The sequence below is a fragment of the Gadus chalcogrammus genome, chromosome 22, assembly GCF_026213295.1.
Source record: "Gadus chalcogrammus isolate NIFS_2021 chromosome 22, NIFS_Gcha_1.0, whole genome shotgun sequence".
In the NCBI taxonomy this organism is placed as follows: domain Eukaryota; kingdom Metazoa; phylum Chordata; class Actinopteri; order Gadiformes; family Gadidae; genus Gadus; species Gadus chalcogrammus.
Genome location: NC_079433.1, coordinates 13,533,407 through 13,549,780, shown reverse-complemented (window position 1 = coordinate 13,549,780; position 16,374 = coordinate 13,533,407). Strand labels below are relative to the sequence as shown.

Here is a 16,374-nt window from a genome sequence, read left to right as displayed (position 1 = left end):
TTGTGGGGCCTGGGGGCCACCTGTGTGTCCCAAACGGCCGGGGACTGTGGAGAGTTGCAGGCCATTGGATCGCTTGAGCTGGGGCTGTGATCGGGGGGAAGCTCGCCGTTTTTCATGATCTTCTTCAGTTTCGATCTCTTATTCTGGAACCAAATTTTGACCTGCGGGCAAAAATGGAGAGATATAAAAATGCAAAAGATTAATATTAAAAAGAGGAAAAACATTAAACATAGGCTAGCCTCTGGGCTTATAATACACAATGTAGGGCCTATTTATTACAGGCCTTTACGCTCTGCACGGGTCGTGACAAATTAGTAAACATGAACAACGATTGCTAATACAATGGGATCCTCTTTTTATAGGGCGCGTACCTGTGTTTGTGTGAGACCCAGAGACGCCGCGAGCTCGGCTCTCTCGGGCAGCGCGAGGTACTGTGTGTTCTGGAACCTCCTCTGCAGCGCCGCGAGCTGGAAGCTCGAGTAGATGGTGCGCGGTTTTCGGACCTTCTTGGGCTTGCCGTTCACCATCCTCACCTCGGGCTCTGCGATTTCTTTTTCTGTAAAACAACATCATTATTATTATAGCGAGCGTATTGATAATAATGAGCCTCTTCGTTTAAATTATAGCATGTATCGGTGGTAATAATTGTGTTTTATATTGGCCGCAAACTATGACGAATTTGCATTTAGGCGCTGTGCAAAAAAAATATCCAAAGGCTTAGTTTCTCATTTAAATTCGAAAGAAATATGTCAACTGAAATAACACCGTTCTGTTACGCTCTCATACATAACACATTGTTCAGAGTTTTATTTTTTGAAGCTTAACGAAATCAAATTAAGGCATCTCATATCAAATAAAGATAGGCCTACGGAATAATAGACGATTTGTTTCAATAGTAAAACAGGAGCGTTAGATCACGTTAAATGATCGCGACGTTAGACTATCTCTATAACAAAAACTGGACCGTACCTTGCGGGCTCGGCTGGGGCTGTACTCTGCTGTAAGTTCCGGCGTACTGGTGGTAGGCGGAGGTCGTGTAAGAGCTGTAATCGGGGTAGGCTTTCGCGGTATAATTTCCAGCGGATCCGTTGACGCCATGGTACTGGTACTGGTAGGCGTTCAGAGGCTTCCCGTACGAAGTCGAGTTGGGCGAACAATAGCCATGGGGAATTCCACTCGCGGGACTGTAGTAGCCAGAATCCGTGGCCGTGGACTCGGGTAAAGTAGGAGATTCCTGAGACGGGTGATGCATGGTGGAAAGTTGAAAAGAGCTTTGAAAATCTGAAGGCTTGACACTCGAAATCTTTCGGTCGAATACTCCAGTCATAGTTCGGAACCACCGCGTTGTTTTTACAAAAAAAGTAAGACAAGGCCGACTCCAAAAATATGTTTAAACCCCGATGCTTGAAAACTACACTGGCATTGTGATGGCTCTCACGCTGACGGGCTCTGTTGAAGACTGCAACCAGCCCCGCAGCAAAGACTTGGTTAAATCCTAAATTGCGCTCTTACGCACTGCGGGGAGGATCTGGTTCCATTGGCCGAGGCGCGCGCACACAACAGCAACACCCAGTTTGCCTATAGGGGGAAACTGCATGGCTATTGTCATGTTTTTTTCTTCTTCTCTCCTATCGATAAATAGTATAGGCTATTAAACGTTACATAAAAAGCCAACATTATAATTCAGAATCAATTGGATGACATACATGCGTAGTTATAGTAGCCTAGGCCCTGGTACAATAATAATAATATTATTAACTATTATTAGGTATAAATTCACTAATGCCATTTAAACTAAGAACTATGCATCTCCCCCGAGACAATATTTTTCTTTATAAACATATGATTCATTTATGCACAACAATTTATAGGTGCCCCATATGTAAGCAATCGCATCTTCAATAGGCCTACACAAAAACACAACACGAGGCCAATGTGCATATAACAGCAATTCTATCCCCAACCCATCTTATATGTTCTTATTGATAATTTATCCTTAAATACTCTCAAGTATCCTGCATTTATATTTGATTGCATCTATCAGTGAATCAAGGCTATTGCAGAAATATCAATCAATCGAATCAATTTTTTTTTCCAATGAAAAAAGATATGCCTGGAGGGCTTTTTACGGCTCATTCCCAAATGTCATATTCCATGGTAGAATAGCACCACCTGTCGTCCAAGAGAAATAATTACAGACGGTACAAAAGAGAGGAGGAAAGATTTGAAATTATATGCAAATCCATGAAATTAAAACCAATAGGCTATACGCAAGCGAATCCACATTGATAAACGTTATTGTACATTAGGTTGATTCAATAAATGCTTTAATCTCATTATTTGTGAAATTACATTTTATTTAATACTTATTTATTTCATTGCAAGCGTTATGAATTGACGACGATAATACAATACAACGAATTCATCAAAAAAAGAATCTAGGTCTTCATAGTATATAGGTATATAGGTACCATACAAATATGATGCAGGCTAAAATAATCCATAACTTTAATCACCCCGGAAATACTATGCCATTAGATAATTTCTTCATATAATCTTCTTCATGTGCTTTCGATTGGCTCTTGTTTACATGTCGTTGTTGTTTTTCCGGTCGTCTTTAAGCGGGTGATAGATTTTCCTACACAGTGCAACAGCGCAGCGGGTTTTAATCACGAGCCCGGTCGCTAAGCGTTCAGCGCGCACACCGGAAATAGCGGGAGTTTACGTATGACGTCAGACGCGCAGACAGCGAGTTTTTTTTCTCTCTCCGGCTCTCTGGTCTTGTGTGTTGGGGGGATGGGGCCGTGTCGAGGATGAGAAAGCTCTCGTGGTGCAATTTACTACTTGACTAAGAAACTGTGTGGGTTACCGGATTTGGTAACTTTAACTTTTTTTTTTACGTTTCTATCTTTCTACCACGTATGTGTTTCGGAGACGTGGGACAGGAATAGAGTGGATCATCCATACGTCCACGCCGTGCGCTTAACTCGACAAAATGTATTCCTCTCCTGGAGGTAAGTACTGCTGCTAGCTTCGGCTAGCCAATGTGGCTGTGTGAGAAAAAAACTCTTCTGCCGACCTTCGATGTTCCCACCTGACTATCAAGTGAACCGTCGCCCACTCGGTGGGTTGTAGTCGTCAATGTGATCAGTTGTTTCTCGCCAGAACTCTGTTTTTTATGAGCACACCACACGTATAACGTAACAACTAACTAAAGTGTAGGCATTAGCATTCCCGCTTAGCTAGCATCTAAGCTAACAACAACATTATTGTACTAGTTAGCAGCGCCACATTCCCCCAAGTCGTCCTAGGTTTGGTTTTCACCTATCAGTGTTTTTTAGTATGAAGTCGAACAGCGTCATGTCGGGTTGAATTGGATATCATCCACGAGTTTAGTCGGTAAGCTTGAAACGAGAAATAGTAAACGCTAGGTTATTCATTTTAAGCTGCAGTCTGTCTGCATGCTATCGGATCACAATCCTAGCTAAATGTCGACCTGTTGGCTTAGTTACAGTTCGTCTAAGTCAATGACACCTTATTGCTCGCGGTATTGAGCAAAAAAAACACATTATTGACTAATTGTAATTGATGCTCAACTTTTATACGGAGGCTACAACTCGACAGATCATTCATTGGTTTTGTTTTCTGTCCGAACATTTAATTGTAATCAACCACACGTTTAGGTCTGTTTGTATCAACCATCAATTATAGCCAACGCGTACGTCATTATACGATCTGAATGATGCTGTCAAAACCTCTTGTATTTAATATGAATTAGTCATATGCAGATGGTGTGCGCCTTGCCTCTCTCATTGATAATTATGTTATATTTTGGCATTGGTTAAAAGAGAACTCGTCGTTTATTGCTTATCTTATACCAAGAGAATGGGTGGGTCAGTAGACGTTCAACCAGGTCGCTCATCTGTTTACATGGATAAGAGGTTTGAAAGTTGCCATCGATGTCAACCGTGGCGTTTCGAGCTGATAAGGCACCCTTTAAATTAACGAAAAAGTACGCCTTTTACGTGTCATGCTTTTTGTCTAGATAATAGCGAGTACTTGATAACGAGTTATTATTTTGAAATGACATATTTCAAAGAATTAAACAATTCATATTTATGTTGAATGCATGGTCATTTTTGAAGAACATTCTGTGCAGTGCAATTAATTGCTACGTTTACTTAAGCAAAATATACATATACAGAAAGTTGCAGTAAAGGTCAAAATGCATGTCTAATAGTTGATATACTAATGTGTGTTTTACTGTGTTTACTCCCTATCTTCTACAACCAACTCCTGTCTTTAGGAGGGTTTTCAGACGAACATGCTTCTTCTGTTTTACCTACAGAGATGGAGGGACCCCATTCCTCTGGGTCAATTGGCTCTGGTAAGCTTTCTTCTACATTTGTGCTGTGTTGTAGAGTCTGTCTCACAATCCCTCCCAATGTCTCGTTCAAGCATCCGAGTTTAATAACTAAAAAGCCATTCATTAAGCTCTTCTTTCTTGAAGAGACTGGGTCAGTGGGTTATCCACATATGAGTTTATAAAGGCTATTGGAGAACCATACTAGTATTCAAATAGATGGTTTAGTATTTCAGAAATCTCCATTGCTGTTACTGGTCTTGGTGGGTGTTGGTCTATTTGAGTGCAAAGAGCTGCACTGCAAAGATAAGGTGCCAATGGGTGTGCGCCCAACCTGACCACATTGCAGTCCCTGCGTGACCCTTAACACTGAATTGTTTGTTCAAACCGTGTGCAGTCACTAGGCTTTTCTGGCTTTTGAACGCATAACGGTTTTGGTTGATAACCATCGATTAAAGGGGTAGTTCGGAATTTTGGACATAGGGCCTGATTCCCAAGTGAGCATTGGTATTCTATATCACTGGAGACAGTTTTCAACCCATTTTATTCAGTCCTTCTAGTTGCGGAGTTCTCTCGTGCTAGGCTAGCGCAAGTGAACGGGAAAAGCTAGCCTGCTATTAAAAACAGTCTTACCCACTCCACAGTACACCCGAGGTCAATCAATAATAACACCAGACTATAGATTTAAATGTCTGTTTATTGAATAATGTTAGAAATAAAACCAACCTTGCATTGCATTGCATTTTGAGGGAATTGCTGGGTCTCAGCAGCAGTGTTATATTCCTGGTAGTAGGCTACGGCAGCGGCGGACTAAGTCTACATGTGACTCATGACTAAGTCCCACTCCCTGCAACAAAATCATTCGTCCCCTGTCGGCATTTGAATACATTTTCTGCACTGGCACCACCAGTCTCCCGTTGTTCTGTCCCGGTTCTCTACTGCAGCTCCAGCGGGGACGGTCTCTAAAGACGCTCTTTCTCGTTCTGCCCTTTGAGCATCCATCTCTCTCAGTTCTTCATCCGTGTATTCCGGCTCGTACATGTACGGTTCGTTGGATACAACAAAATCCTCATTATCGTCGTCAAAAGCCGATGCATCGCTAAGCCCTCCAAACGTGGCCATATCTTTTTAATTGAATACGCTAATTCCTTCGTTCACTGTACTCGGCGTTTGTAGCATTGACAGCGGCAGGTAAATAAACTAGAGCCGGTAACCTAGGTATCAGTCCGCCGCTGCCGTAGCCTACTACCAGGAATATAACACTGCTGCTGAGACCCAGCAATTCCCTCAAAATGCAATGCAATGCAAGGTTGGTTTTATTTCTAACATTATTCAATAAACAGACATTTAAATCTATAGTCTGGTGTTATTATTGATTGACCTCGGGTGTACTGTGGAGTGGGTAAGACTGTTTTTAATAGCAGGCTAGCTTTTCCCGTTCACTTGCGCTAGCCTAGCACGAGAGAACTCCGCAACTAGAAGGACTGAATAAAATGGGTTGAAAACTGTCTCCAGTGATATAGAATACCAATGCTCACTTGGGAATCAGGCCCTATGTCCAAAATTCCGAACTACCCCTTTAAGATGGACGATGTGTTAACATGTGTTTTGTGTTGAGCTACTGTTATTTTTTTTTTAGATAAATTGTATGGTGATTTTCATGATAAAGCTCTTTTCCTGGTCTTCTCTGATCTACCTTTTTGAAGCAGTTGGATTGTACATTGTTTGTGGTATTCCTCTTGCATCTTCCATTGTTCATTGCATTATATGCAGGTTAGTCACCTTATTGCTTCATTAACACGCCCCTTATCCACCACCCAGATCCCCCATCTCCCCCCATTCCAGAGTATGTATTCAAGCCCCCGTCGCGGCCAGACTTTGGTACCATGGGCAGGACAATCAAGCTCCAGGCCAACTTCTTTGAGATGGAAATCCCTAAACTGGAGGTGTACCATTACGACATTGACATCAAGCCCGAGAAGTGCCCCAGGAGGGTGAACCGGTACGCATACCTGCATATTATGACTGCCAACATGACTCTCTCGATCTAACGCTGGGTTAAAGTGAGGTCACTGCTGCTCGCTATGTAATGTAAATGTTTTTGTTTTTTCCAGTGATATTGTAGAGCACATGGTCCAGCACTTTAAAACCCAGATATTTGGGGACCGAAAGCCGGTGTACGATGGCAGAAAGAACCTCTATACCGCCATGCCCCTGCCCATCGGTAGAGAAAAAGTAAGTCCATTGGATGTCAGTCTTGATTTGTTTAAATTAGAATAACCTGTCCAAAAATCGTCCCTACACTTTTAATATCTACCAATTGCGTTTAGATCAAGACCCCCACCGCTATCCCCTTTATCCGAATCTCATCCTGTCTGTCCTGTCAGGTGGAGCTCGAGGTGACCATTCCTGGCGAGGGGAAGGACCGCAGCTTCAAAGTGGCCATCAAATGGGTCTCCATCGTGAGTCTGCAAGCTCTCCACGAGGCGCTGACAGGACGGCTGCCCAACATCCCCTTCGAGACCATCCAGGCCCTGGATGTGGTCATGAGACACCTGCCCTCCATGAGGTGAGCCCGGTCCTAGGTTTACGCAGGCGGGAGTTCCTCTAAAGGTTTATTTGCTGGTGTTTCATTCACTAAGCGGTGTGAAAACAGACTGCACACCAACCCCTAACTAGTGCTGGATGTAGTCCCCCGTTGTTGCTTCCAGTCTCTTGTCAGAGATGAGGTGTCGCCTAGCCCGGCTACGCCTGTCCCTTAAAGCCTCTGACCACCCCTCACTATTAACACCTCTCCTTTAATGACTCACCAGATGTAAATTAACTTTTGTCCTCCATCCCTACCCCTTTTCGAACCCCAGGTACACTCCTGTGGGCCGCTCCTTCTTCACCCCCTCAGAAGGCTGCTCCAACCCCCTCGGTGGTGGCAGAGAGGTGTGGTTCGGCTTCCACCAGTCCGTCAGGCCGTCTCTCTGGAAGATGATGCTTAATATCGATGGTATGTTTTTTGTTTTGTTAACTCCCACTGGATGTGTAGTTCCTGTCTGGGTCGCAATGTGTTTGAACTTGTGGATGCTGGCGAGAATTGGTGTTCAGCTTCTTTGCACTTGTGTGTTTTTTGCAACAGTCTCTGCCACGGCATTCTACAAAGCCCAGCCTGTAATAGAGTTCATGTGCGAAGTGTTGGACTTCAAGAGCATCGAAGAGCAACAGAAGCCACTCACAGATTCCCAGAGGGTGAAATTCACCAAGGAAATCAAAGGTAACAATAGTTTTTTGTTTTTCTCTTCCAATAACGCTTGTGCTCTACGCCTGGCGAGGAGCCTTGGTGGGGGGAGGCCTCTAGCTGTGTTTCTGTATGGACGGTGTAACCCCTCTTAATACCAGAGCGTTACCCTGTCCACCAGGTCTGAAGGTGGAGATCACTCACTGTGGGCAGATGAAGAGGAAGTACAGAGTGTGCAACGTGACCAGAAGACCAGCCAGCCACCAGACGTAAGCCTTTTTTACGCCTTCAATGGACTAGCCTTTGACATGAGAGGTTGAGGCATGTTCCCAGACACAGAATCAGCCCTAATTTGAATCTCACCGGGTCACGTGTCGTCATCGTCTCCCCGGCAGGTTCCCCCTGCAGCAGGAGAACGGCCAAACCATCGAGTGCACCGTAGCGCAGTACTTCAAAGACAAATACAAGCTCATCCTGAGGTACCCCCACCTGCCCTGCCTCCAGGTGGGACAGGAACAGAAGCACACCTACCTTCCTCTAGAGGTATGAACCCAGCGGCCTTCTCACACACTATCACACCATCACCAACGTGAAGCGGGTGGAGGCTGACGTGGCGCTGTGCTTCTGTCCAGGTGTGTAACATAGTGGCAGGGCAGCGCTGCATCAAGAAGCTGACAGACAATCAGACCTCCACTATGATCCGCGCCACCGCCCGGTCGGCGCCGGACCGGCAGGACGAGATCAGCAAGCTGGTGGGTCGACGTAGGCCGACGGGTCGTCTGTCTCAGTGTTCACAGCCGCACGGTGTTCAGAGCCGTGGGTTTTGTGTCCCCTGGTTAACAGTGACTCACCTCCCCCCCTCGGTCTCGGCCCTCCGCAGATGAGGAGTGCCAACTTCAACGCGGACCCGTACGTGCGGGAGTTCGGGGTGATGGTGAGGGACGAGATGACGGAGGTGAACGGCCGCGTCCTCCAGGCGCCCTCCATTCTGTATGGAGGCAGGGTAAGTGACTCCAAGGTGACTTTCCCTCAGTTTTCTCTAGTAGTTTCAGTTCTCGTTTGTTTGTCCTTTGTCTGATCCATGGTGTTGAATGAGTTGAATTGCAGCATTGTTATGCTAGTCCTACTTGTTTTTGGTAGTGGTGTCTTCTTAGGGATAATTCTAGAGTTCTGCTTGATCATTATATGATTTTTTTGGCTTTGAATAATGACACCACACCTTCTCAATTTAGTTGTAGTTTTTCCGGCCAATTGCAGCCCCCCGATTTGGGGAATTTTGCTTTAAAGTCTACTCAAATTTGTGTTCTGTAGTTGTTTTTAAACTATACCATCAATTGATTTGTTTGATAGCATTGTGGAAACCAGCGCTGTGCATGCTTTTGAATGTCTTTTCGTGTTGTACTATTATTTGAATTGCCTACCTAATTTTCGGCTTAAGCACTTATTATCATTTGTTCATTACAAATGGATCGCAGTATTGTAGTGCATATTATGATTAGAGGCTAGAGCTCAGCTAACCTAATTTTGCTAATTTTGCTCTTATCTTACTACTGTCTAAATGCTATTAAATGATTGGAACTGGAAAATATAATGCCTAATATTGGTCAAAGAAGCCAATATTTCTACGGTGTTTCATCAGTAACTAAATCAGCCTGGCGCTTCTCTTTCAGAACAAAGCAATAGCGACACCAATCCAGGGAGTCTGGGACATGAGGAACAAGCAGTTCCACACAGGCATAGAGATCAAAGTGTGGGCCATCGCCTGCTTTGCCCCCCAGAGGCAGTGCACTGAACTCCTGCTGAAGTAAGCCCCCCGTAGCCACACCGTGCGCCTGTTCCCCTGCATGAGGGAATGGAGTTCCCCTCGTGTGTGTGACACATCCAAAGTACTCGTTGAAGGGCTGTTCCCTGAAGGCCTGGTAGCCGAGTTTTAAGTCTTGGAAGGAATTTATGTCTTTGTGCCATGTCATAAATCATTTTGTTAAAACTCAAAGACAGCTTATCTTCTACATTTAGATGCCTCGTCCTAGAGTCTAGTGTTTTTTTCTCCACGTTGAACGGAAGCTATTGAATATCTTTTGACTGTAAATGGAGTTTTGTCTGTCAGACTTCAGCCCGTGGGCGCATGTCACACAATCCCTGACGTAAGCGGTCCAAGTCTCCTGCTCAAGCCTTGCTTAGTCTGACCACCCAGACACCAGATAACTTCTGTTAGCAAGTGTTTAGCACTCATTGATGAGATTGACAAAATCACACTACAATATACGTCACCATATTTGGACTTGAGCACATGCCTGACCGGGGGCGATAGAAGACACTAAAGAATGTTTTGTTCAAAATGATTGGGAATTTAGGACAGTGGCAAATGCTCTAGGCCACGTGTCTTAAAGTACACTATCTGTTGTCTGAACCTCTCCACTGAAAACCAAATCACTTGAATAGTTAAATATGCCATCCTGTGACTACATCTTTGTGCCTTTCGATGCTTAAGGCCCAAGTCCTTTTAGGCCTTAACATCCCCTCTGAAACGTTTGACCACAAAATGAATCAGTTGGTGGGCTTCCTCTTCCTAACCACGCGTGTCTGTCCCAGAGCCTTTACCGACCAGCTGAGGAAGATCTCTCGAGACGCGGGCATGCCCATCCAAGGCCAGCCCTGCTTCTGCAAGTACGCCCAGGGAGCGGACAGCGTGGAGCCCATGTTCAAGCACCTCAAATACACCTACCAGGGCCTGCAGCTGGTGGTCGTCATCCTCCCCGGGAAGACCCCTGTTTACGGTGAGCCTCTTTTATCCTTTTTTACCTGGCTCAACGGCGCTCTCAGAAGAACATCCCCCCCCTGTGTGATGGACGTCACAATGAGTAGTGACCGCCGCTGTCCAGGACGCTCACCCCCCCCCCCCCCCCCCCCCCCCTTGTCTTTCTGTCTGAATCGCAGCCGAGGTGAAGCGCGTGGGGGACACGGTGCTGGGCATGGCCACTCAGTGTGTCCAGGTGAAGAACGTGCAGAAGACCACCCCCCAGACCCTCTCCAACCTCTGCCTGAAGATCAACGTCAAGCTGGGCGGGGTCAACAACATCCTGCTGCCCCAGGGCCGGTAAGTGGGGGCCCGTACTCTTCACAACATAACCGGAGTCTGAACGGGCTTTGTTGACCAAGCATGCTTTGGGTTTGGCAGCCGCCAATGTTAGACATTGGTATCAAAAAACAAGAAGACCTGAATGTATAAATGCATGAGTAGCACGGATGTTTGTTCCCTTCCATGTTGTGTGTGTGGGCACATAGCAGGCTCTAATGCCCCTGTGTTTGCCCCTCTGTGTCCCCCTCTCTGAAGGCCTCTGGTGTTCCAGCAGCCAGTCATCTTCCTCGGCGCTGACGTCACCCACCCCCCCGCTGGGGACGGGAAGAAGCCCTCCATCGCTGCAGTACGTACCACCTCCAGTTGAAATAAAAACGTATCGCTGCATGCGTCTAGACCTGAAATCACTCTTCATACTGAGCCCATATCACAGACTAGGGATGTTGGAAACAGTATAGCTTGGAGTCCAGGTCACAAACTGCTTTTGGTATGTCTGAACCACTGACATTACCAAGTCAGGTAGCGAGTTACCACAATTTAGCAAAAAAGGGCCATGATAGCTTTACTAGTCATCTCTAATCTGATCTTTAAGAACACACAGCTAGTCTCATCGACACACTAATATGCTAAAAGCGATGCACCAGTGGGTAGACCAGTACAAGGCTCATCTCTCTCTCTCTCTCTCTGGTGGCAGGTGGTGGGCAGCATGGACGCCCACCCGAGTCGCTACTGCGCCACGGTGCGCGTCCAGCAGCACCGGCAGGACATCATCCAGGACCTGGCCACCATGGTGCGCGAGCTGCTCATCCAGTTCTACAAGTCCACGCGCTTCAAGCCCACGCGCATCATCTACTACCGCGACGGCATCTCCGAGGGCCAGTTCAACCAGGTGGCTGTCAGTCACGTTTCTATGGCAACCGCATCCCCTTCTCCCGTCAGACAAACCCCTCACATACATTTGATAGTTTTACCGCAACACATATTTTGTTATTTTGCTACTACTAGTGTACTGATCCATAATACGCTTTCAAAATACGCACCGATCTCGGCGTGTGTCCTGACCTGACCACACGTCTCTCACCGCTGCTCACAGGTCCTGCAGCACGAGCTGCTGGCCATCCGCGAGGCCTGCATCAAGCTGGAGAAGGACTACCAGCCCGGCATCACCTTCGTGGTGGTCCAGAAGAGGCACCACACCAGGCTCTTCTGCACGGACCGGAACGAGCGGGTCAGTTGTGGGCACCCCCCCCCCCCCACCCTCCATCAAAAGTGAAATGACCTGATATGCAGTCTTAGGGAACACCTTTGTTCATGTGTATTTGATTTCTGTTGTCTTTTCTCGTTCCCCATCAGGTCGGAAAGAGCGGCAACATCCCTGCGGGCACCACAGTGGACACCAAAATCACCCACCCCTCAGAGTTTGACTTCTACCTGTGCAGTCACGCCGGCATACAGGTAGGACATGCGAGCAGCCGGTTATGACTGACTAGTACGCAGGTGGGGCGCCCACTCACAATCGCACAATCGAGTGCTTGGCTTTAAGAGGGTGCAACTAAAGAGGCTACAGTGCCATCGAGGCATGTCACGGAGAGGGGGTCCTCTGTTTTAAAACGCTGCTGCTACTCCTTCCTCCGGGAAAACTAAAGTCGAACGGTTCTCCGTATTCCGTCTCTGCAGGGCACCAGCAGGCCCTCCCACTACCACGTGCTGTGGGACGACAACCATTTCACCTCGGACGAGCTACAGGTGCTCACCTACCAGCTGTGCCACACCTACGTGCGCTGCACCCGTTCGGTCTCCATCCCGGCACCGGCCTACTACGCCCACCTGGTGGCCTTCCGTGCACGCTACCACCTGGTGGACAAGGAGCACGACAGGTAGGGACGAACACTGTTGCACACGTCGCCTGGAGCGCCGTGCGTTTAGATTGTCCATTAGAAGATGACGCTTTTTCTCAGTAAAAGGATAGGCTGCTATGATCCCAGATGAAAAGTTCTGGGTTTGAATCCTAATATCTCTCGCCTACCTATAGACCTCTTTTCAACATTTGAGCTTTACTGTTGGCTGCTTCTTAAGGATTACAGTGCAAGTTGCTTTAATCTCAAAGCCTGTGCTAAATGATAGTTTAAACAAAAGGACTGCGCTGGTATGTCCTCACGGTGCCGTCTCCTGATCTGAATTCAGTGAAGTCTTTTGTTTAGACGACTGCATTGTTGTAATGGCTCCATGGTTATGTCGTCCCCCCCCCCCCCCCCCCCCTACAGTGCTGAGGGCAGCCACACGTCGGGCCAGAGCAACGGCCGGGACCAGCAGGCCCTGGCCAAGGCGGTGCAGATCCACCAGGACACCCTGCGCACCATGTACTTTGCCTGAAGGCCCGTCCGGCGCTGCACATGGGTGAGGTCATCGCTTCCGGTCCCGCCGTCGGCGGGGGGGGGCGTCCGCACAGGGGAGCTCCGCGGTAGCCCTCCGATCCTTGAGGGATGTCGCTTGTCTCCAACATTACTTTTTATTTTTTATTTATGCTTCACGTACGCGACCTCCTCCTTCCTTCTTTCTCTTCCTCATGCTCTCTCTCTCCATCTTTTAAACACAAACAACAAAATCGCCACTATGAGACTGGGCTAATGAGGTCTTCTGCATTACCAATGTGGAGGTCGCCCCTGTTTACTAACCAGGCAAGCGTTCAGTGTGTATTTGTACATTTTTGGCGGCGTGAGTTGACCCCGTCTAACGCAAAAGGCAGATATAGCTCTACGCCGTTAGAAGAAGAAACTACAGACGACTCGTCGTCCCTTCGAGTGGTCCGAAGACCAACGCCACGCCTTTTTATTCCTTTTTTCTCTCTCCTTTGTTTGGTTTTCCACCCACTTTTCCATACTTTATTCTAATCAATGTGGGACTTGGTGTCTCAAAAGATGGATCAATCCTAAACATTCTCTGTTATATATTATTATTATTATTTATCAATCAATCAAAGCATCATGCACTGACCAAAACGGAGACTTAAATCGGGACAGAAGCTCTTAACACATTGTGACTTGCATTGCATCTTTTAAATCTTATTTTCTTCTCCACACGGGGGCACGGTGTATAGAGAAGTGTCCTTTCTTAGACTGCCATATTTAATACCGTTATGAGTTACATTCACAATCATCGGGGGAACGTCACCGTCTTCAACACTGGCGAACTAAACGCATCTTTGAAAATCCTAATCTGGTGCAAACCTAAAGAATTGTATAAAGCCCCATTACACTAACCTGCTTTATCTCCAAAGAGGGCTTTAAATATCGCCACAAGGAAAGCGAATGGATTATTTTCCCATCATCCTGTTTTTTCTGTTTTTTAACGGGAATACGTCGGAGTCCATGATATTAATCTGATTCACAAATGCTGCCAAGTATATCGACATTTGGGACTGGCTCCCAGCATGGACTCTTGACTTTTTAATGGGTTCTGAGCCCGGATGATGTGAGATGACACGATGAAGACATCAATGTTGAGGTGGGGAGTAAAAAAATAATAAATATGAAATCTTGAGTGAACAACCCCACCTCTACCCAACCACCCCATCCTCTGTTCAGAACTCTGTGTTTTTTCGTTTTAATATTTACGTGCGTGTAGATAACTCACATTTTGTAGCTGTTTTTTGTTTTGTTATTTAGTTGTCGTCGTATACTTTTTGTTTCTTTGTTTCCCCTGTCATGACGTTTGAAGCACAGGGTCGATATTTTTGTCATGTAGGGGGGAATACGGAACAAGACCTGCAGGATTTGTTTTAATGCTGGGTCTTTAAGAGAAAGGGATGGGTATGTGTTCGGGGCAAAGATTTGTTTGGCTTATTAAGGTCCACGTTTTTCACCGAGCATAGAGGATGTGTGATTTAAGCTTTTCAACGCAACAACCGCTATGCGTGTACAGTCTATTTTGGATAAGCTTAGCAGGGGAGGGAGAAATTATTCTTTTTTTTTTTTTTTTTTTTTTTTAAATGGCTGTCTTGTATTTGGTCTGAATCCACATTGTATATTTCTATACAAATACCCTACATTTAAATAATCTATTGCCTTTCTGAAATTGTTCAAGTGAACTCCCCTGGGTTACGGATTACCCTATTTTGATTTGATGTTTTTATCCTCCCTGCCATGTTCTTGCCCGAAAGTTACACTGACAAATGTTAATTTAGTCTTTTATCGGATGGGGATTAATCTATATTGTCTTACTATGCATCTTTTTAACGAAGCGATTTAGATGGGGTGGGGGGGTATTTTTCAGCAATTTAGGTCATTTAAAGAGGTAGCTAATGGAGCCTTTTATTTCAGTTTGTTTTTAGCCAGTCTAATTCCGTAGCGTTTCTCAGTGCTTACCAGTATCGTCATGCCGTTGTCATGGTGTGACACGTTTTTTTTGTCTGTGTTGGTATCGTTGTCGAATTTTATAGCACGGAAATTGGGTATATCTTTTTTTTTTTTATATCATACAATCTTTCTTAGCCAAATAAGATTAACTTGTATATGGTAAATACTCGAAAGAAAAAAATAATGGAAGCACAAAAGAACATATTGTTTCTGGGTGCTAGTTGCTTTCACTGTAAAAGCCACCTTACATAATATATCCTCAGTGGACCTATCCAGGAGGCTTTTAATAGGCCAGATTGATGGTTTAAAGAATGCATCTTCATGAACTTCTCCCCCTGCCCCCTCTAAAGACCCCCACCTCTTGGCCGGGGGGGGGGGGGGGGTCAACCTATTCTCTGTACTATACCTAGAAATCCGACTGACTGTGTTTGTGGGGCATTCTGAAAAGAAAAAAAAATCATGTACTTGATATTTACTGTTATGATGTCAATATTGTTCTTCGGTGCTGGTCTCACGACGTGTACAAAATAATTTGGATGCACTTTTGGCTAGCAGAACGCTGGTATGGTATTGAGCGCTTGACAAATGTGCGTCTGCTGTGCTGGGTGGCAGTGGGCGAGAGCCGCTGTGCCGTGTTGACACTGGTGTAATTGTGTGAAAATGGCCGTGTGTCCTACCTCTTGTTACCTGTTTAATGCTAATGGTAACATCACACCACTGGCCATTTCCTCACAATTACCCCCCTGCTATCTACCAAATTGGCTTTTCTTTTTTTTCGCGTCTCGCATCGATTCTCAAGGTTCAAGTTCGTTGCTCGCATGATCGCAAGGAAGTGCTATTTTGGGGAGACGGAATGGTCAAGAAAAAAAAAAAAAAGGATACTGAGCATTGCTGTATGACCAAATGATCTAGACTTTTGTTTATATATTTGTAGCGTTTTCCATATTTTTGTTTTGTTTCAAAACCTTTTTGATATTCTCCAGTGGTCAACACAGTAACATTTTGAATCGTATTCGTTGATCAAAGGCCAAGCCCAGTGCCGCAAAATCACAATATCACTGCATGAACTATTTAGAGAAGTTGGTGATTCCGTCGTGTTGCCTAGGGAACCGTTCTTTTGGCAGTTGCCCTGTGTCGTCACCACTAGTAAATTATAGGGCAGGACTTGGAGAAAGTAGCACAATGAGAGTGGCAAAATAAATGCAGGACACCTAAGAATGCCATAATGGCCTCGTACAGATGCATTTTGCTGCAGAGCATTTTAATCTCCTACATTTGTATGAATGTGATTTGCATTTTCTTTTGCCCCCCCAAACTCATTAGTGGGATTTAGCCGGACAGCTTTCTTAAA

At 45.7% G+C, this 16,374-nt stretch overlaps 2 protein-coding genes across 5 annotated transcripts in view; one reads left to right on the top strand and one right to left on the bottom strand.

Annotated features, from left to right (window-relative positions):
* Nucleotides 1–1,458, bottom strand: part of dlx5a (distal-less homeobox 5a) — a 2,432-nt gene extending 974 nt beyond the window's left edge. Inside the window, exons 1-3 of the mRNA XM_056583086.1 lie at nucleotides 970–1,458; nucleotides 372–556; nucleotides 1–161 (exon numbers count right to left, since the gene is read on the bottom strand). The exon at nucleotides 1–161 is cut by the window's left edge and continues 974 nt beyond it. Of these exons, the coding sequence (XP_056439061.1) occupies nucleotides 1–161; nucleotides 372–556; nucleotides 970–1,327 (704 nt within the window). The 5' untranslated portion in view covers nucleotides 1,328–1,458. The remainder of the gene's footprint in view (nucleotides 162–371; nucleotides 557–969) is intronic.
* Nucleotides 1,459–2,717: 1,259 nt separating this feature from the next.
* ago2 (argonaute RISC catalytic component 2) lies at nucleotides 2,718–15,411 on the top strand. 4 transcript variants are annotated; one of them, XM_056583592.1, is made up of 20 exons: nucleotides 2,718–3,014; nucleotides 4,307–4,387; nucleotides 6,185–6,365; nucleotides 6,478–6,598; nucleotides 6,751–6,932; nucleotides 7,225–7,361; nucleotides 7,491–7,625; nucleotides 7,771–7,858; nucleotides 7,985–8,132; nucleotides 8,222–8,341; nucleotides 8,470–8,592; nucleotides 9,260–9,393; nucleotides 10,182–10,366; nucleotides 10,527–10,686; nucleotides 10,924–11,014; nucleotides 11,363–11,557; nucleotides 11,762–11,896; nucleotides 12,022–12,123; nucleotides 12,346–12,545; nucleotides 12,933–15,411. In XM_056583592.1, exons 1-20 carry the CDS (start codon nucleotides 2,996–2,998, stop codon nucleotides 13,039–13,041), a joined length of 2,646 nt encoding a protein of 881 aa, XP_056439567.1. In that variant the 5' UTR covers nucleotides 2,718–2,995; the 3' UTR covers nucleotides 13,042–15,411. The 4 variants fall into 4 exon arrangements, with proteins under 4 accessions (XP_056439567.1, XP_056439566.1, XP_056439565.1 ...); XM_056583591.1 differs by having other exon boundaries at nucleotides 11,363–11,563; XM_056583590.1 differs by having other exon boundaries at nucleotides 8,470–8,607.
* The last annotated feature ends 963 nt before the right edge of the window (nucleotides 15,412–16,374 follow it).